Genomic DNA, 23,340 nt, shown 5'->3' on the forward strand with positions numbered 1-23,340 from the left:
GTCCTCCACTACTTGTAGCCGAAACCAACCCTAACTACCAATCCTATTCAGATGCTTCCAGAGACAAGAATAGAGAACGCAGTGTCACTCTACTTACAAGACAAACTGAATAAGGACTGTTTAGGCAAAGACAATTATAGATGATTTAGGCAAAGACAATTATAGAAAGCTGGACATAAGATTCTACAAAATCAAAGAGTGAGCTAATGCACCGTTCTTTAAGGCAGCATACTAAATAGCATACTGGGTATGACTAGATAAAAGTTTTCCGAAAAGTATATAGGTAGCCTCAGTGGAAAACACTATGGAGGGTCCTCAAAAGATTAAAAATAAGATTATCCCATGATACGGTAATTCCATTACTGAGTGTTTATCCAAAGAATACAAAAACACTAATTTGAAAAGATACATGCACCCCTGTGTTGATTGCAGCATTAGGTATAATAGCCAAATTATGGAAGTGTCCTAAGTGTCCATCAACAGATGAGCGGATAAAAAAGATGTGGCATATATACAAAATGAAGGCATAAAAAAGAATGAAATCTTGCCATTTGCAACAACAGGGACGGATCTAGAGGGTATGATGTTATGTGAAATAAGCCAGTCAGCAAAAGGCAAGAACCATATGATTTCACTCACATGTGGAATTTAAGAAACAAAACAAGCAAAGAAGAGACAAAAAACCAGACTCTTAAATACAGAGAACAGACTGTTACCAGAGGAGAGGTTGAAAGGACGGGGCGCATGGGTGAAATAGGCGAAGGGGATTAAGAGTACCCTTATCGTGATGAGCCCTGAGTAATGTATAGAATTATGGTTTTTTAAAAAAAATTTTTTTGGGGGAGGGGCGCCTGGGTGGCTCAGTCGGTTAAGCAGCCGACTTCGGCTCAGGTCATGATCTCGCGGTCCGTGAGTTCGAGCCCCGTGTCGGGCTCTGTGCTGACAGCTCATAGCCTGGAGCCCGCTTCGGATTCTGTGTCTCCCTCTCTCTGCCCCTCCCCTGCTCGCACTCAGTCTCTTTCTCTCAAAAAATAAACGTTAAAAAAAAAAAAAAACTTTTTTTTTTTTTAACATTTATTTATTTTTGAGACAGAGAGAGACAGAGCATGAATGGGGGAGGGTCAGAGAGAGGGAGACACAGAATCCGAAGTGGGCTCCAGGCTCTGAGCTGTCAGCACAGAGCCTGACGCGGGGCTCGAACTCACGGACCCCGAGATCATGACCTGAGCTGAAGTCGAAGTCAACCGACTGAGCCCCCCTGACCAGGCGCCCCAGAGTAATGTAGAATTGTTGAAGGACTATATTGTACACATCATTCTGAAGTTTTAAATTCTCTTGATGCAGTGCAAATATGGTAGATGTGAAAATTTTAAAGAGCGGAGTGGTGGAGTCATGGAGTGTTCATCAGGACTCTTGGCTGTGGGCAGTAGGTCACGTGCTAGCTGGTTTTAGCAGAAGGCATCTGTTACAGGGCACTGGGTAGCTTATTGAATCTTAGGGATTATTTTATTTGTTGACAGATAGCATTCAGAGCCAGAGAGGTTGTGATCGCCTGTGGATAAAGTAGGGCAAGAAACAGCATTGGTGAGCGTGCCAGGGGATTTGGACAGGTATGGAAGGACAATGGGCAGAGGCATCGAGCAGAGGATGGGGGTGTGGGTGGTGTCCCAGCAGCCGAGAAAGAGAGGGGTTTGAGAAGAAAGGGGAGGTCCGCTGGGCCAGCAACTGAGAAGCCAAGTAAGCGGGGACCTGAAGCCGCAGGACGGTCGGCGGGGCTCCAGGGGGAGCACTCGGGGGCAGCAGCTGCCGTAGCTGACCGAGTGGTGGAAAGGTGTGTGACGGCACCCCCACACCTGCTCCCACGCCATCTGGCCTCAGCGATAACCCTGTGAGGTTGGCGGGCCAAGCAGGCAGGCATTAGTTTTCACGTTTCAAAGGGGAGAAACCTGAGGCTCAGAAATGTGAAAAGCCTTGATCTGTGACCGAGCCAGGTCTTGTGGCTCTAAATCCAGGGCTCTTGCAGGGCTACCGTGCTGCCTTCCCACCACATCCCACCACGGGCCGGGTGTGGCTTGGCTTTAAAAACCCACCGGGCAGTAAATGGGTAAAACTCCTTAACTCTAATTCGCTAGGCAGCAGTAAGTGGTGATGCCTGATAGCATAGATGAAAGAATAGCGATGGTCTAAGCTTTCTTGTAAGAGTTTCCCTAAGCTCTTGAGTTTCTAGACAAACATTTGTATCCCTACTCTGAGCCCCAATTACTGTATTGAATGCTGTATATAGATTATCTTAAGCCTCATAAACTTCATGGAAGAGGTACTGATATTAGGTCATTATAATGACAAGGAAAACAGGCTTGATCAGTAAAATAACTTTCCCTAAGTTACACTCTCAGAAAGTGGTAACGCTTGGATGTAACCACGGGGGGCATGGGGATCCAGCACCTGACCTTCTTCTAGTCTACACTGTACTCGATCCTAACCCAGTAGAGCTATCACTTGCTGTGTAACCCACAATTGAGTTAGAGACTTAGATCTTCAGATTCTCCAAACTGAATTATTTTGATGCTTAATCATTCGTACCAGAAAGAAGAAAGACTATGGTAAAAACTAGGTGAGTTAAGGATAATTGGCAAGCTTCAGTAATTAAAAGTTTCAGGTATTAGGCAGAGCTCCAAATGGTGGACAAAAGCCCATCAAAATGCATTTGCAGATTCTTCTGCTTCTGGAGTTACCCCTTCCTCCATTGCACCAAAATATTATAGGACATTTGAGGATTTGTGGAAGGATTCTGCCACTAATTTCAAAAAGGTTGGAGTGCCTGTTGTATGCAAGGCACCGTGCCAGTTGGGGGCTGGAGTAGAGTGGTGAGCAAAGTTGACCAGATTTCTGCCCTCAGGAATCTTTCAGTTCAGATAATATTTTATTAGAGATAGAGTTGGTTCAGTGGTTACGGGGGTGAGGCTCGGAGGGACCTTGGTCTATGGATGTGGAAAGTCCTCTGGAGCCTCGTGGACTTTGGGGTCTTACAAGTCTTTCCTTGAGGGGCTGTTTGGCCTGCATCTCGGATTCTTGCAGCCCCATGTTGCCCCTGACAGGAATGTTCCACTCCATCCCAGGTCTCCACATCCTTTAGCCCTGCCAGTTAATGAACTAACGTGAGCTTGCCCCGCCTGGCAGGGGATTGGTTTTGGAGCCATGGTCCTGTGTACGGTAATTAACATTTGTACATTGCCATACAGTTTATAGTGAGCCTTCTGTTTTCACATTCAGGATCTCAGTGGATCCTTAGAACCACTCTGATAGGGAGGGGAGAGCAGATATTATGTTATTATGCCCATTTTCAGATTAGGGAACTAGAACAAAACCAGGATTATACCCATTTTACAAATTAGGATGTAGGGAAAAAAAAAAACAAAACAAGTTTCATGCTTGGTAACTGGAGTGACCAAAAATCTGTTCCAGTAACACTCGCTTAATTCTTTATGAAGATTTTGAAGTACATAATTTTTCAGGAAAGTATGTTAAGGTAATAATTTTTGTGGCGACAATGAAAAAATGTGCTCCCATAGATGATTTATCATACATAGGACGTGCACAAGCCCATGGAAAGAGATACTTGGGTCTGTTTTTCTGACTGTAGGTGTTATTTTCATTCTTCACCCCCATTCGCTCCGTAAGGTTCAGCAAGTTGCCTTTCACTGCATTGTCCCGTTGAAAAGTCTTCTGTTAAGTTACCGGGGACTCCTTAGTTGCCATATCCAAAGGGGATTCATTAACTTATCTTGGAACAGCATTTGACCCTGATGGCCTCTCTGTCTGTCCCTGACGTTCTGTCTTTCCCTTTCATCTCAGGCTCCGACCCTCATCTTCCTCTTCTGGCCATTCCTGACCTTCCTTGCAATGTTCTCTAGTTCTGCCTGCCCCTTGGATTTTGTTCTTAGTCAGGACCTACTATTGGTTCTCTTTGCTTCAACTGGCCACGCAATCTGACCAGGTCATATCTACCAGCTCATCCCCCTTTCCTGAGCTCCCAAACCGCCTGTCCAACTGCCTACTGGACATTTCCACATGGGTGAACTATTAGCATCATAGTGCATCCTGCAAACTGAGCCCATGATTTTCCCCTGCTGAACCTGCTCCCTTTCTCATATTCTCGTATCTTCCTTAAATATTCATTTAGTTGCAAAAACCAGACATGGAGGGTAACATTTGTGACACTTTCCTTCCTTTCAATTCTGGCATCAAATCAGTGGGTCCTAACAACCTCATAAATCTCTCTCCTATCCCTGACTCTTCTCCATCCCTCCTCTGGGGAGCCAAGCCACACGGGCAATGCCTCTGTTTCCTGATTAGCTCCCATATTCCTAGTCTTAATGTCTTCTGGTCTTTCTTGTGTCCCTAGACAGACTTTTCTGAGTTTGGCTTATGCTTGGCTTACAAGGTTCCTTGTTTCCTGGCACAGTCCTGCTTGTTTAATCTCACTCCCCTCCTCTTCCTTCACACTTTGTGTTCTGGTTAAATCCAAATCTGCAGTTCTCTAAACTTCCTGTGCTTCCACAGATTTATGGCTGGTATCTGCTCTTTTCTCTGTCTGGGGAAGCTAGGGGAGGTCTCAGCCAGGGGAGCCTGCGTGGAGCCTTGCAGGCTGTGCAGGAGGGTGCCCGATTGGCTAAGTGGGATCCTCGACTCCCGATCTCAGGGAGTTTGTATTTCAATGGAGACAGACATACACACAGTCGAGGTATTTTGTGATGCCTGCTGGATGAGCACTTTGTACAAACTGCAGGAAGGCAGTGAAGGAGGTCTGTGAGTATGACAACATCTTTTCAACTCAACTTAGAAAAGCAAAATGACGCCAGCTCATTTGCATTTACAGAATAACTAAGCAACTCCTCCAATGCACAGGGTTGAATGTGGTACCTTGCGTGTAGCAAAAAAAATCTAAGTGGGACAAAGAAATGCATTAGGACATTGTGGAACAAACCTGAATACAAGGGAGAGCGTCTTTCTGAACTGCACTCTGAGACCCTCTTTATTTTACTACATTCAAACAGACTTCACTTGCCTGCTCCTCTCTTTCCTGAATGTTGGTGGTCCACAGAACTCCGAATGGGGACTGTCACCTATTTCTCTGTTCTGTATCCTTGAGTACTTTCATTCACTCCCACGGTTTCAGTTGTTACCTCCCAGATCCGTGTCTCTAGCTGGGATCTGTCCCTGTCATTGCCAGTGAAACATCTCTGCTTGGAAATTTCACAGTGATCTCTATTTCACTTTTCAGCTCTGCCTCCTCAAGATGACTATTCTAGCTGTCTCTGCCTTTCTACCACCGATGCAGGCTACATCACCGCAGTCCTGCATGACAAGGAGAGCATCTAGCGACATCAACCTTCACTACCCCAGTCTGCCCACGTGTTCTCCGATGGATCCACGGTCAGGTAAGTGATCTTTTAAAAATGTAAACTAGATTCTGTCATCTGTCCCTTACAACCCATTAATGCCAATGCAGTGGGGCGCTCTGGACCATATCCCAGGACAGGAAAAGGATATTGGTGGAAAACCCATGAAATCTGAATAAAGTCTGGAGTTAATAGTAATGTGCCAGTGTCGGTTTCTTAGTTTTGATTAATGGACGGTGGTTACATAAGACGTTAACATTAGGGGAAAGTGGGTCAGGAGTACACAGGCACTCTCTGTAGTACCTCTGCAACTTTTCTGTAAATGTAAAACTATTCCAAAATTAAGTTTATTCAAAAAAAAAAAAAATGAGTGAGTGGCACCAATTTCCCTGAGGTCAGAGTACCAAATCTTCAACATGACCAGCTTTCTCTCTCTAGCCAGACTAAACTTATTTAATTCTTCCAGTGAGATAAGCCTCTTCCCTGCCTCCAGGTATTTGCAGTGTCTGGCCCATTAATAAATGCTTGATAAATATTTGTTGAAAATTAATGAACATTTTTAAAACCAGAGTTGGGTTTTTAGTAGGAATCAGGACAGCCTAGGCAATGCTTGAACTGTGTGGTATGCGACTGCCCTATGCTGTCCTCTCCTCCCTGTCTCTGCCCTCCAGACTGCTATCCTTGAAATTCAGCACCGGCCCCCTCCCAGTTCTGGAGACCAGGTGCCCATTTATGTTAATGGGAGAAAGAAAAGGGGTCTTCTCCCCTCCTGAGAACTATCTTCTTCCACCCACTCTGCCCCTGTTGGACCTCCCACAACCCACTTGTAGACAGCAGTGGGTGTCTGGAAACAGTGCTGCCTCTTCTCAGGTGATCACTACTAGAGTTATTCTAATGGCAGGAATTTCAAGCCGGGTAAGAGGAGCCATGCCAGTCTGCCAGATGGTGGGGGAGATAAATGTGGGCGAGCAAGCTTCAGACTAAAGCAAGGGAGAGGGGATCGGGTGTTGTAATCACAGTCAAGAAAAGGAGTCAGGTGACCCTCATTACATAGTATAGAGCCCTGTTATAATATCCCTTATTACTACTCGAACTTGGATTTAACCTGGGACAAACCCTTTTCTTCTCCTGCTTCTGCCTTCCCACCCTAGGTTATAGCTCTTTCCCTGTGAAGTCATCACTCTTACTAATGATAATACTAAGAAATAACTGTTACTAATGGCTTTAGGTCATTTCATCTAAGATGTCACAGCCAGAACATTTTGCCCGGTTTTTCAGATGAGCAAACGCATTCCCAAGGTCACAGGCAGCTGAGAACAGACAGGTCTGGGATTCAAACTCAGGTCTTTCTGGCTCAGAAACTCTTGTCCTGTTCTCCTGAGGATGACGTAGGGGGGATTTGCTCTAAACCCTACATCTTTTTTTTTTTTTTTTTTACATTTATTTATTTTTGAGAAACACAGTGAGACAAAGCGTGAGCGGGGGAGGGGCAGAGAGAGAAGGAGAGACAGAATCTGAAGCAGGCTCCAGGCTAAGCTGTCAGCACAGAGCCTGATTCGGAGCTGGAACCCACGAACTGTGAGATCATGACCTGAGCCGAAGTAGGACGCTCAACCGACTGAGCCACCCGGGTGCCCATAAACCCTACATCTTTTATTTTTTTTTTTTTAATTTTTTTTTCAACGTTTATTTATTTTTGGGACAGAGAGAGACAGAGCATGAACGGGGGAGGGGCAGAGAGAGAGGGAGACACAGAATCGGAAACAGACTCCAGGCTCCGAGCCATCAGCCCAGAGCCTGACGCGGGGCTCGAACTCACGGACCGCGAGATCGTGACCTGGCTGAAGTCGGACGCTTAACCGACTGCGCCACCCAGGCGCCCCATAAACCCTACATCTTTTAATGAAAAACATAAATGCAACAGGTCTTAGGGACAGTGAAGGCGGAGCATTAGACTCCCAAGCAGGCCCTCCAGAGTGGACACTGGAAAAGGGGTGGGCAACAGGGTGGGGACTCAGTGGGACGTGTCTGTTTCCTCCCCATGTTTTGGTGACGACAGAAACTGTCGCCAAAACCCATCCGGGAACGGTGTTTTAGACATTCTCCCCCTACTGGACCCTGCCGCTCCCCAACACCAGTTTTCTTCACACACTCCGAAACGATAGACAGAAGAATTTAATACATTTAATGCTTTTCCTTCCATTTACGCTATCATAAATTACAAAGTAGTATTCACTTCACAAAATAAAACCATTTTCAGATAATCTTTTGACAGTATCCAGAAGTACAGAAGCTACAACAAACAAATCTGTACAGTTGGGAGGAACAATAGAGCAGGGACCCAGCAGAACCATTCTGACCCCGCCGTGTGCCAACAGAGCCCATGCAGGACAACAGCTGCACCGCCCTCCTCCTTCCGGCTCACTTCTCACACAGTAATTCTCTTCCGGTCACTCCAAAACCAGACTACCGAGTAAGTACGTGGATCAGCTCAATCAGAGGAAAAGACGCTGTAGTTGGATGGCAGGGAAAAAAATTAGATTTACAGGTTTTGATGCTTCCAATATTTTACCTATGTTACAAAATATAGAAATCTTGCCGTGAAAAGCCCATGCTAAGATAAATATCACCAATAAGATGGAGCTATAGTAATAAAGTCATATTAAATTATGATCCATACACAGCTACTCTTATCAAGGAGGAATATTTGTAAAAACCCAACTTACTCATTCTTACTTTTAAAAATAGTCTTGTTTATAAAACAAAAACGAAAAAAAAAATCAATTATTCTGCAGATTCACTTTTCATAAATACAGAAGTGTGACAAAAATACAATTTGCCATTAATCGATGAAGTCAGAATGCTGGCCTGAAAACAGGGAAAGTGCTCACTTTTTTACATGGCCCAGATTCAACCAGTGTTTCCAAATCATTTTATGTAAAATGACCACATTCTGCATATTCTGGGATATTCACACACGATATGGAAAGACTACAGCCAATGCCAAAACATACTCTGGGATTCCACAACATTGTTATGGAAAGAAGATGCGTGGATGTGTCAGGCCATCCTACAATTGCTATAAACGTATACCATACGACAGCAAGCTGCCAGTGTGCTTAACAGCAAAAACTATCAGAAGCAGGGACACAGGTGGCCGGTGAACTTCCATTGCAAAGCACTGATAAGGACAGAGGTATGTCAAGATAATACTGCATTCATGGTAAACGTTTTCAGGGATCACAGCAAGAAGCGGGACAAAGTACACAGGGTCATAATCAATGCACTGCATTGAGTTCTATTTGCTGAAATAAAGTAACATTCTCGCAGCTAAAATAAAAATACATTTTACAATAGAAGTCTCATTTAACATTTAACATAGAATTGTCTTCTTTTTTGTAAGTGGAAAACGTATAACTGTATCAAGTACCTCTATGAATTAAATTCCCTTTTATTACTGATAAGACTGAAGCTTAAAGGTCTACGTTGTTGTTTTTTAATAAGTTAAAGATTTATTAATCACTCTTCCAGCAAAACAGATGTACGTAGGAGGCACGGCAAAGACCCAAGACAAGGGCCTTGGTCACTCTCACCCCTGCTCTTCTCACGTGGACGAGGCGAGTGTCTATGAGACACAGGAGCCGACTTGACAACCCGCTGCGGTCCAGGAAATTCTGCCACTTGTTTGGAAAACAAATCAAGCGTAAGAAATGCTTTTATTCCTTTAGCTTTATCAACTTAGATGGGGCCGGGGCCATTCAGCTCAATTTCCCCGGTGGATTAAAACAAAACATCTTCATTTTCTATTAAAATCTGCACAATCAGCTTTTGGTACCGCATGTCCTGGAGGGTGGTGAGGGTGCTGTCCTCAGGGGACCTCATCAGGGTGGGCCCAAACACGATCCCCAGATTTTCAGCATTCATGAAATTGTCCTTTTCATTCAAAGTCACCCTGCGGAACGAGCATATACACAGAGACGTTACACAGACTTGCAGACGGCTGTGTATGCTGATTGTGCACATACGCCCTCAGAAACGTCTCTGCTTTGGGAAGTTGTGAAAGGAAACGGAGAATCAGAGTTCTAGAAAAGTGTTTTCAGAAAGGTAATTTTCTGCTTTTGCTTTTCTTTCTACGTTGCTGGCGTTGCCTGCAGCCGGTGGACGTGAATTACTTAGCGAATCTGGTACAGACACATCTTTAAAATTAGAAAATCAGTCCTTCTTACTAAACAGATGTGGCAACGGAGTAGGGAATATTGGTTAGAAGGGGCAGCCGATTTCTAGCTGGCCCACAGTGCATGCAGATTTTAGTCTAGGCTTGTGTGGAAGTCTTTTTCCCCCCTGTAGCTGCTTCCTACTGGTCTGTATGCTCATGATCAGGGAAGCTGATGGCAGATTCCTGGCCTGCTGGCAGGCTTAGTGTCGGAGGAGCAAGGTTACTGTAGGATGGGGCTGCCATGAGTGTAGAAATAGCCAGACCATTATCACGGGATAGGGGAAAGGCTGGAATGTGGCCAGACAGGAAAGCACTTGGACATTATTTCTGGTTCCCACAGGATGAGGTCTGGAGCAGTAATTATTGTTGGAATTGAAAATCGTCATTTCAACATCCAGATGAGAACAGCAAAGCCTTTCAGAATAAAATTCAAACTCCAGAGTTGGCTCGCTGTCTTCCTAGTAGAATAAAATTACAGTCTCCTGGATTCTTCCTTTAAGGAAGTGAGGTTTTGGGATGTTCATAATGGAACTAAAAGAGAATAGGTTCTCGAAAGAAGGCACAATACGATTAAACCCTGTTTAGGTTCTGCGCAGAAGGCCATGCGTTTATTTTTATTCTCTTGGAGCTAATGAGGTCGGCCACTTAGCATCATTTTAGGAAGGCCAACTCAGCTTGTATAACTTTCATGTTACAAAGCTAAGGAGGTAGGAAAGAGGAACATTCTTCACTATCAAATTGCTCACATCTTCCCATTAAGTCAGGCACCATGCCTGGCCAAACAAGATGGTTAGCAAACCCTCCATGATAAAAGTACTAAATTATTGGCATTAAAGATTCAAAGGGGACAGATCAGCATTTTTCCTGATAATGATACTTTGCCTTCCAAACTACAACAATTAGAACTAATTTCTTTCTAAAGAAATAATTTCTAGCTAATTAAAGACCAGGCTGGCCTTCACAGTCTTACTTATCCAAAAATTACTCATACTCTAATAAATTACTCAAAACAGAAACCTTCTGAGCTAAATGTTATTACATCTCTGATCACCATGTATCCGAGCAACAATATTTATATGTTTTATAAGGTAGAAAAATAAAAACACCACCCAGTGTTTATACAGTATTCTCAACTTGCTTCCTTTCACTTACTGAATGGATCTGTAAATTAGCGTAGACAATTTGTGGTTCATTTTATCTGTGAATGAGCCACTGCCACGGGTCTTCCGAAAACACACAGGACGGCACACAGAAATGCCCTGATCCCTCCAACATCTCAGATACCAACTCACTGACCTTGCTATATACGTACAGTGAAGGAAAGAGCCTCATAGTTGAAGTAAAAGAGTCTGGAACCAGAGCTCTAGTGTCCTGTAAATACCCAGACATCTCCATCTGTCTTATGTGCTGTCACACAGATAATGCAGTGCCTAGCTGTCTGTGGTGCATACCCTCTGTGATGGCCCCCTGCCCATGATCCCTGCCTCCTGGAATTCATACTCTTGTCTAATCCCTTCCCCTGGAGTATGGGCTGGACCTAGTGGCTTCCAACAAATAGCAATTGAATGTCACTTCTGAGATTAGGTTACAGAGAGACTGTATCTTTCATGTTGGGGGCTCTTGCTTGCTCTGAGGGAAGCCAGCTGCCATTTTGTGAGCTGCCCATGGGAAGACTCACGTGGCAGGGCACTAAGGGGGTTCCCTGGCAAACAGTCAGCAAGAAAGGGCTCCAGTCACACGGCCTCTGAGGAACTGAATCCAGCCGACAACCTTGTGAGTGTGGAAGTGGATGCTCCCCTAGAGAGCCTGGCCATCAGTTCAACCATAGCCTCATTCTAGACCTTGAACCAGAGGCACCCAACTAAGCCACACCTGATTCCTGATCACAGCGGCTGTGAGATAATAAATCTCTATTGTTTTAAGCCTACAACTTTTGGGGCGATTGGTTACTTGGGGATCGGTCACTAATACATCAAGAAAAACAAGGGGTCAGGGTGGGAATGGGCTTGCCCAGAAGCAAGGCAGTTCAGGAGTCCAGAACTAGAATGAGCCGAAAGAGAAACAACAGAACGCAGAGGATAGGGCTGGTGTGGGAGGCCCCGTGCAGATGTGGACGCAGTGTGGACAAATGGCTAAGGCAGACTGTGGGCTCTGGATCAGCCTGCCTGGATTTCATTCCAGTTTCACGTTACCTCTTCACATCGGTTATTTTACCCCCTTAAGCGTCCACAATCTCATCTGTAACCTGAGGCCCCTAACAACCCCCACCTCACAGAGATAACACATGTAAAGTGTGTAGAGCACTTCCAGGCACAGAGTGAGGGTTCTAGCAGTTACAGATGGGGCTGCCTTCACTAGACCCTCCCCACCCCCCCGCCAAAAGAGGGTCCGTCCCCTCAGTGGGTTGGGGAGAAAGGTTAAGAACCCTTGCTAATGCATTCACCATCCCAGGCAGATAGGGGTTGTGGAGGATGTGCCGAGGGGGTGTTGGCTTACTTCTTGAGGTGGATCATCAGGTACCGGAGGGTCTCATAGTGGGCGGGAGGCAGCAGCATCAGCACTTCATGGACGGCTTCCAGCCTCTCGTCTGCATTGGAGATTTCTGTAACGGCCCATGTGAGGTGTTAGTGCAGTGCTGAGACATGCGCGTTTTCAGAGAAGTAACCAGAAGACTGGTTTGTTCTGGTTGGAGATGGAGGGGAAGTCTAAGAAGTTCATGCAATTTCGGGTAACATTTCACTTAAACTAAGCGACTCGTTGGTGTCTTGCCTTATTCCAGAAAGGCCTGGAGGTTGGGAACCACACCTGTATTCAGTGTGCACTGGGTGGGGGACAGGAGGCCGGACCTGGAGTCTGCAGTCGGGTACGTGTTTCGTGGTGGCAGGAACGGCGCTTTGCCCGTCCTCTGAAAGCTGGGTTTACGAGACAGCTTGCTGTCACGAGCTTTGATTTAAGCCGGATCGCCCGTGGTAGTGTTCTCGTGAGGTTGTCTGACAGTGTCTTCCTGGCAGGCTTCCATAACTGAATACACTCTACAACACAAGGGCGCTGGCCGATGAGCCCGCCGGCTCAGCCTGCACCAGCGGCACTTTTCACCCAAGCGCTGGCGTGGCTAACCCCGCTGGACAGTCCAGGTGAGGAAGTAGATACTAGGTCCATCAGCAAAGGGAGGAAATGTGCATGCTTCTGCTTTCGAATAGGTACTGGCAGCCATTCAAAGAAACGTTCCCCTGCCATTCCTCCAGGGGCAGAGGGCACTCTGTTGCCAGAACCTTCTCCACCTAGGACCACCAGGACCCATGCTCCTGGGTAAGCATGGAGAATTCTCCTGGGTAGGAGAATGCTCCTACCAGGAAATAGGGCCATAACTCCCCAGGAAAGGACATCTTGCACTAATCCCGGCCTGCCCACTTTTGTGCCCGTCAGGCATCTTATTATTATACTTACCTTTAAATGTTACAGTTTTTATGAGCAATTCCTCACGGTGTGTTTGGGTTCTATGTCACTCATTGTAGCATCTGCACCTCCCCTTCCTCACTATGTTGCCGGGCAGAGGGCAGCACCCCTCCTCCCCCCAGAACGGTCCTCTCTCCTGACACCAGTCAACTCGCGTGCCACACGCTACATGAGCAACCGTGGGTTGAAGGGAGACCAAGGACAATGGTGTTCTTTCCCTGGCCCCGTGACCTCAGCTCTCTGAGCCTAGCTTTCCTGCTCTGTGAAATGGGATTATGAAGTGTGCCTCATCGGGTGGATGAGAAGCTTAAACTAGAGGCTATTATCGAGAGGTCCCGGCACGATACTTGACACAGGAGGTTCTCGGTGTATGATCAGTTTCGAACAACACCAGCGGGTCAAACTGGGGACATGACTTCGATCGATTAGCAGTGGGGGTCTGCTTCACGGATGAACTTAGCTAATCCGTACAGTCCTCACTGAAGAACACTGGATTTTTTACTACCGGAACATTCTTGCTTTCAACATAGAACAGCCCCTGACTGTGCGGGTGCCCAGGAGAGAAGTGACGACGGTGTGGAGAGACAACTGCCTGGCACCATTTCTCAGCTGAGTGGCTGGCTTCGTACAGGTTCAACTCAGCTGGTGAACTATGCCTGGTTGTCTTTTTAAAAAAAAATTTTTTTAACATTTATTTATTTTTGAGACAGAGAGAGACAGAGCATGAACGGGGGAGGGGCAGAGAGAGAGAGGGAGACACAGAATCGGAAGCAGGCTCCAGGCTCTGAGCCACCAGCCCAGAGCCCGACGCGGGGCTCGAACTCATGGACCCCAAGATCGTGATCTGAGCCGAAGTCGGACGCTCAACCAACTGAGCCACCCAGGCGCCCCATGCCTGGTTTTCTATTAACTGTACCATTGTGCCCTCGCTTGGCAGAGCAGGTGCTCGGGCAGTAATTTAAAGAGTTCCGAGTCTCGATTTTCTCGAAGTGAAAAGCATGATACTTAACGGTTTGATACGAATAAAAGATTAGCTCTCGATACTTACTCGCTGCTTCGATAAATTTGGGATAGGTGTCATAGGTGATAACAGGAATGGGTAAGTCTCTGAAGTACAGTTTAAGGGCTCCAGTGATGATGTTTATGTCTGGATAGATGTTGGCAGATATATCTGCCTTTTCACCGTCTGAAAAACAATCAACGATCCAATTCCTAATTAGGACCTATTTTGCCAAGTTAACGCATGCCCACAAAGAAAGAAACGATCCAACGTGGATGCAACGTGCCCGTACAAGTCCAGCTGACTACTCTCGCTTCTAAGAACACTGACATGCAGGAAGTAACAGAAGTTTGGGAAGAGCGATTTTGGGTCTGAGTGTAAGTGTAGCCAAGGGTAGTAAAATTGACTGAAAGTCGTTCTTTGGACCCAGCCTCTGGTAATTTGCTAAAAAGAAATTTAACATAGTAATTAATATTCCAGACACAAAAGTTCATAATGGAATAGCAATCTAATCTGAAATAATAATTAAAAAAAAAATCAAGAAGCTTTTATATAGCTGCACCAGGATTCTTTGGATTTGGGTTTGAAGATCACAGACACAACAGGAAGAGTTGAATATCTTCAGTTTTGATTGTCTCTTTCAGGCTTGTGACGTTTCTTCTTTCTTGGTTCTGTCTCCTCTGCCCCTAGAACTTTAATCTGGGAAACTCTGACCTTCCTTCATGTATAGGTAATGTTATATTTTAATCTTTTTTGCAATCTTTTTTTTTTTTGAGCGAGTGCGTGCAAGCTGGGGAGGGAAGAGTCAGACGCTCAACTGACTGTGCCATCCAAGTGCCCCTCTGACAATCATTCTGAAGACACTTTTTGACTTAAAGTTAACAATCATTTTGAGATGATTAGCATTTTCTTTTACTTAGAGAACCGAAAGAACAAATGTCTCATCACATTTGGTTCTGAGGATAAAAAAAGCTGCTAAGGAACAGAAAACAGGGAGTATAGCAGATAGGTCACCTGATCCCATTATTTACAGATTTAACAAATATCTACTGAGAATCTGCCATGTGCTAGGCACTGTTAGGCCCTGGGGAGTCAAAGAGAAAAAGACACATATTCCCTTTCTGTAGGTCTAAGTCGGAGTGGGAGTCAGGCATGCAACTCAGTAGTTACAAGGAAGTGGGAAGCTTGCTCGGCTGGAGGCATGTGAAAACATGGGGGTGGGTGGGGCCCAGGAAAGGGCAGTCAGACTCTTAGGTCAGCATGGGGTGCTCAGGGAGGATTCATGGAAGAGGAAACCCTTGAGCTGACACCTGATTAATAGGTAAGCGTTTGCCAGGCAGAGGTGCGAACGCATTCTAGATGGACAGAACCACGTGAGCCAAGGCAGTTGTTTGTGAAAACAGGTGCACTTCAGTATTGCTGGGGCATAAAGTATATGGGGAGGAGCAACGGGCCATGAGCCTGAACAGATATGGCAGCCGGATCATCAGAGACCTTGTCTGTTCTACAGAGAGAAGGTTCTCTCTGGTAGGCTAGGGGTTCCAGCCGTTGACTGGCTTGACTACAATCATTTGGACTGTTCGGTAGAAATGTAGAATGAAAACGTAATTCAGAAAGAAACGTGCACCCCCACGTGGCCTGCAACATTGCTCACAAAAGCCCAGACATGGAAGCAACCTGAGTGTCCGCTGATGGATGAACAGATAAAGCAGATGTGGTTTACAGTAAAAGGAATAGTATTCAGCCATAAAAAAGAATGAAATCTTGCCATTTGTGGCAATGCAGATGGACCCTGAGGGGATTAGGCTGTGTGAAATAAGACAGAGAAAGAGACACCCTATGGTCTCTCTCATACGCGGGATATAAACCAAACCAAATCAAAACTAAGCTCATAGATACGGAGAACAGATTGGTGACTGGAGGAGACGAGCAGTGAGAGGTGGGAAAAATGGGTGAACGGTTTTTTGTTGTTGTTTGTCTGTTTCAATAGAATGAATAAAACTTAATAATATAGATTCATGGGTTCACCTAGCTTTCTCAGTGCGTCCCCAGGGTGGACCGTGGCGATCCGTACTTTTAACAAGCTCCCAAGTTCTCCGACCTAAGAGAGAATGTGGCCTAGAGAACATTTGTCACAGTTATAAACAACAAAAGGGGTTACCTCCTGAACTTCCACTGGGTTCCCCTATTTCAGTGTTGGGCACATCCGCATCCCTATGCTCTGTTCTTTGGAGTTTTGGGAGAAAGAGAAGAGCCACTGAGATCCTTAGCTGGGGATGTAGAAGGACAGCCTGGTGCCAGGTGGACTGTCTGTGAATGCTGGACATCAAATCAAGAGCCATAATGGCACCAAATGCTGGCTGCCCATTCAAGAAAGATTTTGAACTCGTGGGATCGCCAGTCCACAACTTTTAAGGAAACCCTTCCCCCAGCAAGGCAGAGAACTATGTGATCTGTAAACGACTACTCCTTGGTTTCTTGAGCAACAACTCTCCGTAGCTCTGAAACCCATTCCCACCCTGAATAAAATGTGGTTCCGAAAGAAAGGGAGCTAAGGATGCGTCATTTGGCGTTCAAGAAAGGCAAAGCCCACCTCTGTCAAATGCCATTTTGACATCTTCAATGTGTTCGGTGAACCCAGAGACTCTGTAAAGACCTTCCGACTTCAATCCTGGGGGGGGGGAAAGGAAACACAGAGACTTTAACTTCCTGAAACATCTACAGAGGACTCTAATTTCATATATACACCGTGTGCTATAAATGAGAAAAATACAGTCAGTGCCCTTGTATATTACACACCGTCACACTGAACGATGCTGTCGCCGGACCTGCCCGTCTCAGTTTCCAGGCAACTCTGTCTTCATTTGCTTGCGCTGCAGTGGAAACCTCCCAGGGATCTGGTCTTCTTCCTGCCTGGCTTCACAAAGTGAACCCCTGTTTCAGATTCTCATCAACCTTGGTGCTTCCTTTGTTCATCAGACTTGTGGATTTGATTTCACTGCTTCAGGCGGCAACCCACTGTCTCCCCAGCATCATCTTAACCCATGTGCCATACTGCGTGCAGTGCTGTGCTAGGTATACATACATCCACGGGCACCTCTGTGTGATATATATTACCCTGATTTTATTCAAACGGTCTAAATTTTATAGCCTTTTGTGTTTAATCGTAAATATCATATGTTCAATGTTTAAATATAATCGATTTCATCGTTCTACCTTCAAATAAAGGATCATACGCACAGATGCCGAAAAATAAAATTTGAGTGATGATTCTGGAAACTTGATCACCGTATATTTGGGCTAAGAAAAAGATGTGGTTTCTGCTCCTAGATCTTACTGATTTGTTAAGATATGTTCTGAGGCCCAGCCAGGTCCCCAAAGTATCCAAAGGGAGGGGGGGCCAGATCTCAGACCTTGCATGTAAGAAACTAGCTGCTATCAAACCATAACTACAGCAAAAATAAACGAACAAATAGCTTCTACAGTTGTTGCAATATACTCTGTCAAGCTCTTGATAACAGGAACTTTCGCTGCGTATGAGTATGTACTTTCCTGTTCTTCATTTGGGAAATATTTATCAAGTATATGCTCTCTGCCATATATAAGGGTCTGTATCAGGTCTGCATCAGAGACAACAAATGCATGACATGTACCCTGCCGGTCCTTCTCCCCGGACTGTCAGAGACCTTCTTCACTGACCTCAGCTCCGCCTCCCACCGAACCCCACTCAGTCTCAGAACTTGACTCAGTACGGTTGCCCAGGTTGCCACACTGATTAACTGGGTTGGTCCACAAGATGAGAGAGAACTGGAGTCATCGTGTTCTAGTTGGCAGTACAGGTTAGCATGCCTCACTGTGGTTGTAATCTGCACATGACACAGGCGATGACACGTGGCCTTCTTGTTTGGCCACATCACGCAGAAACAAACGGCCCCGAAAGAGCATTTGCAATATGGAATTTGCTATGGGTGGGGCATGAGATGAGACTTTGGCAGAGGTGGTAGCAAAGCGGGGGATGGGAGTCATGTGAATTTCTTCCAGCCCATTCTCTGGTTCTGTTCGCACGTGCAGGATGCCAATGCCTGCGGCTCCAATTCCTTTGCTGTGGCTCCCCAGTCCTAATCTGTGCTATTGTAACTCTTGTACGAGGCATGCTTAGTGCTGTGCTCCCCACGGACACCTCAGACATCAGACACGGCGGTAACTCTGCCCGTGTTATCAGTCGCCTCTGACGAGGATCACTACGGGATGATACCTCCTTCTCCAGAGAAGCTGAGGTCCTGAGTCCGGGCTCTAGAGAGGCTGGTGCTCTGACCCCAACTTGCAGAGCCCTCTGAACAACAGGACCCAGGGATGCTTTTCCCAGCTACTCATCCAGAGTCAGGGCACCCCCTTCTCAACTCTTATCCAGATCAGCCCCTGCAGCAATACCTTCACCAGGTCCCAAAGCACCCAGTGAACTCTGACAGCTAGAGCAGTCAAAGGCAGGAGCCATTTCGTAACAATGTGAGATTAAATGAGCTAGTCTTAAGGGAACAGAGTAGCTATAGTTTTCATCCTGCGTGGAAAAGGGAATGATTTCCTCTCTCTAAAAGGCTTGGGAGAACAATCTATAATGTCCTCTTTTGTTTTGTTTTGTTTGGGAAAGAATGGGATAGTTGGCCAATGCATAAATATCTGTAGATTACATTAAGCCAGTTTGGACACAATAACGGATCCCAACGATAGCAGAGCCCCTACATGGCAAAAATGGTTAAAGCCTCTGGGCTTTATACCTGGTCCAACTATCCACGTTACACCCAGCAGTCCAAATTCTCCCCAACCAGACTTTATCCACCATATCACTGAAGTTTTGGTAACTGCAGAGTAGCCCAACAAAGCACAAATAAAGGAAAATAGGACTCAATCATACTATGAAAAACCTTTTCATGAAAATGTTTCTATCTTCTCTGCCTTCTTGAGTTTTCACTTGAGTGATCTTTTTAGATCATAGATCTTTTTAATCTTTTCACTCTGCTCTTTAAAATAAACAGAAGGGGCGCCTGGGTGGCGCAGTCGGTTAAGCGTCCGACTTCAGCCAGGTCATGATCTCGCGGTCCGTGGGTTCGAGCCCCGCATCAGGCTCTGGGCTGATGGCCCGGAGCCTGGAGCCTGTTTCCGATTCTGTGTCTCCCTCTCTCTCTGCCCCTCCCCTGTTCATGCTCTGTCTCTCTCTGTCCCAAAAATAAATAAAAAACGTTGAAAAAAAATTAAAAAAAAAAAAACAGAAGCAATACGAGCAGTGAATTTCTATATGGTAAGAAACGTATGTGTTGATCAACAGTTTCTTTACCTATTTAATGGGGTCACTTTTGAAGACTCCATTCAGACTTCACCTCTGTCATAAACCCTTTCTGGACTGTCCTCAAATAACACTGAAATGTCTTCTGAGACTACATGGTGTTTTGAATACACACACCTGCAACATTGATCTATTTACTCCTCTGATTCTTTTTTTTTTTTTTTTTTTTTAACATTTATTTTTGAGAAAGAGAGAGAAAGAGTGTGAGTGGGGAGGGGCGAAGAGAGAGGGAGACACAGAATCCGAAGCAGGCTCCAGGCTCTGAGCTGTCAGCACAGAGCCCGATGCGGGGCTTGAACTCATGACCCATGAGACCATGACCTGAGCCGAACTCAGACACTCAACGGACTGAGCCCCCCAGGCGCCCCTACCCCTCTGATCTGCATACTACAGTGTCAGTTTCCAGAAGGTGAGAACTGTGACTTTTATATCAATGTGTAGTACATAACAAATGGCTTAGCAAACATGTTGAATGCACAGATACAAGGTTTGGGTACAAAACAGCACTGATGTGGTTGGCTGGATTTGGCTTATTTGTGTGCGTGTGTGCTGGGGTAGGCCATTTCCCCAACACGCTCTCTCAATAGTGGAGAGAGAGTCAATTTAACAACTATAAGAAGGTTTCCTTGACAACAGTAAAAACAAACAGTAAAAACAAAATCACATAACAAGGAATGTTTTCCAAACCTCTTGCTTCGATTTCCCGTATGCATATGTCCACCACCATGGGCCTCTGAGTGTTGTGAGCCTTTACGAGTGTTGTGAGGTCACAACAGTACACCTTCTTGATCCTCTTGAGATCAGGTTGACAGTCATTGGGAACGTGCTTGGAACACTGTTTGTGTACGTTCAATCCACAGTCTGTAAACAAAGAAGCCACATTAGCCCTGCCTGGCCCTTTTGTAAAAGCCCGACACAAATTATATGTTACCAAAAATAAAAATGAAAACACCCAAGGGTTTGCTGTATTTTTCTGGAACGCCCATCCCATTTGGAGGTGATATTCTCTACAACATGAGTATGAAATCCACCTTTACTCACAAAACTCTTAGAGAATTCCATTTTTCTCATTTAGCCTTTCTGTTGCTGGACCATCAGAATAGAACATTTCGCTGAGATTCTTTAGTTTGGTGATTAGCTAGGTTGTTTGTGTGTGTGTGTGTGTGTGTGTGTGTGGTTTTTTTTTTTTTTTTTTTTCTTTTTTGGGGCTGGAACCTTTGGGTCCATGTGTGGACTTCTGGGTTTGAATTCCCAGAGCTCGTCTTGGCTCATAAAGGGCACCTAGGACTTGTGCTAGGTTGTTTTCCTAAAGTTCTGGATGCTCCTTTTGTGGAAGACATGATTACTCTCTCTGAAGGAATCTCTGATCTTCGGTCTGTGGACCCATGGCCATTGGCAACTTCTTCCCCTTTCCTGGAGAGTTGCCCATAGCTTTTAGTACCTTCCCCTTCTTGGGAGTTTGGGTAGGCCATTTTTCTTTCTACTTACCTTATTTTGACATCTGTGAGTAGAAATAATGTCTAACTAGATACCGGTGGGAGTACTTGAAAGTTTACAATTTAGAACAATGCCATGTAATGTGATGATTAGAGTAATTATTTATAAAGCTCATATCAAGATCCAAAGCTGAAAAGGTACTTTTAAGTTCAATGAACACATTAAAAGCTTTGTTAGCAGTTGGTATCCACTGACAGAATTTCTCTAACAAGACACAGTCTACATTCTGGAAGATAAAAATCTAACGCTGAAGTTGTTCAAAGTTGATGTGCTGTCTAGTCAAAGCACATATATGTTATACACATACATAATGATGAATGTTATAATCAGCTGTTTAACAACAAAAAAAGCACTTAACCACACCAAGGATTTGAGAAAATCTGAACTTTGATAAAATCATCAAAAAATGATTTTCGAAAAGCATTACATGATTTTCATGTAATTTTTAGGCTGAGTTCTATCTACATTCCTTCCAAAGAAAAAAACCAGTTCTTAATCATCTTAGCTTTATCAGCATGAGAAATTCATCAAAGCTCAAGTAAACTTCAATAATATTTTGACAGATCTATTTAGTTGGATGTAAATTTGAGCAAATGGAACCAAACAGAATTGGTTTGTTTTCTTGTTTGGCTCCCCTTCTATAAAATAAGGATGATAATAGCACCCACTCCTAGGATTATCATTAGAAGCACCTAAATTAATCTGTGTAAACTCTAAAGTGTGGTGAACACTACATGTGAATTAAATAAAAGAAATGGCAAGTGTTAGAGAAAATACAAGGCTACCTGGCCAGCTCTTATTATTTCACTAGTAAGTTTTGCTATGTTCTTATAAATTTCATTGAAAACAATGTCCAGGGGCGCCTGGGTGGCTCGGTCGGTTAAGCGTCTGACTTCGGCTCAGGTCATGATCTCACGGTCCGTGAGTTTGAGCCCTGCGTCGGGCTCTGTGCTGACAGCTCGGAGCCTGGAGCCTGTTTCGGATTCTGTGTCTCCCTCTCTCTCTGCCCCTCCCCTGTTCATGCTCTGCCTCTATCTGTCTCAAAAGTAAATAAACGTTAAAAAAAAAAAATTAAAAAAAAAAAAGAAAACAATGTCCAAACATTGTGATAAAATATACGTAACATAAATTCGCCATTTAACCATTTCTAAGTGTACAGTTTAGGGGCATTAAGTACCTTCACACTGTGTGCAGCTGTCACCACTCCCCATCTCCAGAACTTGCATCTTCCAAAACTGAAGCTCTGTACTCATGAAACACTAACTCTCAGACCCTCCTCCACCTGGCCCCTGGCACCACATTCTATTTCCATGAATTTGACTATCTTTTTTTTCAAGTTGATTTTATTTATTTTGAGAGGCGGGGTGGAGGGAGGGAGGGAGGGAGGGAGGGAGAGAGAGAGGGAGAGAGAGAGAGAGAGAGAGAGAGAGTCCGTCCCAAGCAGTCTCTGCTCTGTTAACATGATGTTCGACGAGGGGCTCAATCCCACAAACTGTGAGATTATGACCCGAGCTGAAATCCACAGTCGGATGCTTAACTGACTGAGCCACTGAGGTGCCCCTGAATTTGACTACTGTTGATGCCCCATATAAGTGGAATCCTTAGCATTTGTCCTTTTGTGATCGGCTTCTTTCACTTAGCATGATGTCCTTCAGGTTTATTAATATTACAGGATAAGACAGGAGTCCCTTCCTTTTTAAGGCTGGATACTCTCCCATTGTCTTGACACACCACGTTTGGTTTATCTCTTGATGGACATTTGGGTTGCTTCTACCTTTTGGCTATTGTAAATAATGCTCTTATCAAAACAGGTGTACAAATATCAGTTTGAATGCTTGCTTTCAGTTCTGTGGGGTATATAGACCCAGAGGGGGAATTGCTGGATTATGATAATCCTATGTGTAATTTCCTTATCAACTTCTTTTTAAGATCTGAAGCAACAGTGTGTTTCTGTAGAGTTAAATACGGAGACTTTATTAAAATTAAGATGTTTTATAACATATAAACATATTCAGTATTTGCAAAGGACTACAATTCCAGATGCTATAAATAAGGTCTAGTTCGTTTAAAAAACGTTTAAAACATGTAAAATACAGAGAGTTGAGAGGCAGTGATGGCTATTCCTAACCTTTAATGGACAGTTTTGAGTTTTCCTGCAGCTCAGTGGAAATACAAGGCCAAATAGTGGCCACTGGCGAATATTAACATTTTAACCTCAGAATATGTTTTATTAAAAAAAAAAAACAAAAAAAAAAAAAAAAAACGCTTTTATCCCAGAGAAAGTTGCAATTCACAGCTACTCCAAATTCCAGAGTTGTGTTCTTGTAATACTGACTTTGGACGGATTTTGCTGCTCAAATTGGATAATACCAGCAATTAGGATATTTCTGGTAGGTATAATCTGGACAGCCTGAATTGATGACCACTG

General features: G+C 44.7%; 1 protein-coding gene and 1 long non-coding RNA gene across 4 annotated transcripts in view; one reads left to right on the forward strand and one right to left on the reverse strand.

Annotated features, from left to right (window-relative positions):
• The window catches only part of LOC121028549 (uncharacterized), an 11,711-nt gene extending 4,841 nt beyond the window's left edge, over nt 1-6,870 (forward strand). For both annotated transcript variants that reach the window (XR_005789298.1, XR_005789297.1), the window contains 2 exons: nt 5,342-5,441; nt 6,074-6,870. This is a non-coding gene — a long non-coding RNA (uncharacterized LOC121028549). The remainder of the gene's footprint in view (nt 1-5,341; nt 5,442-6,073) is intronic.
• Nucleotides 6,871-7,566: 696 nt separating this feature from the next.
• CHN2 (chimerin 2) overlaps nt 7,567-23,340 on the reverse strand; it is a 301,731-nt gene continuing 285,957 nt past the window's right edge. For both annotated transcript variants that reach the window (XM_040472363.1, XM_040472364.1), the window contains 5 exons: nt 20,103-20,276; nt 16,668-16,745; nt 14,123-14,260; nt 12,115-12,220; nt 7,567-9,354 (listed from right to left, as the gene is read on the reverse strand). In XM_040472363.1, the coding sequence (XP_040328297.1) occupies nt 9,183-9,354; nt 12,115-12,220; nt 14,123-14,260; nt 16,668-16,745; nt 20,103-20,276 (668 nt within the window). In that variant the 3' untranslated portion in view covers nt 7,567-9,182. The remainder of the gene's footprint in view (nt 9,355-12,114; nt 12,221-14,122; nt 14,261-16,667; nt 16,746-20,102; nt 20,277-23,340) is intronic.

This window comes from Herpailurus yagouaroundi, unplaced genomic scaffold, assembly GCF_014898765.1.
Source record: "Herpailurus yagouaroundi ecotype Mexico unplaced genomic scaffold, PumYag 100, whole genome shotgun sequence".
Lineage (NCBI taxonomy): Eukaryota > Metazoa > Chordata > Mammalia > Carnivora > Felidae > Herpailurus > Herpailurus yagouaroundi.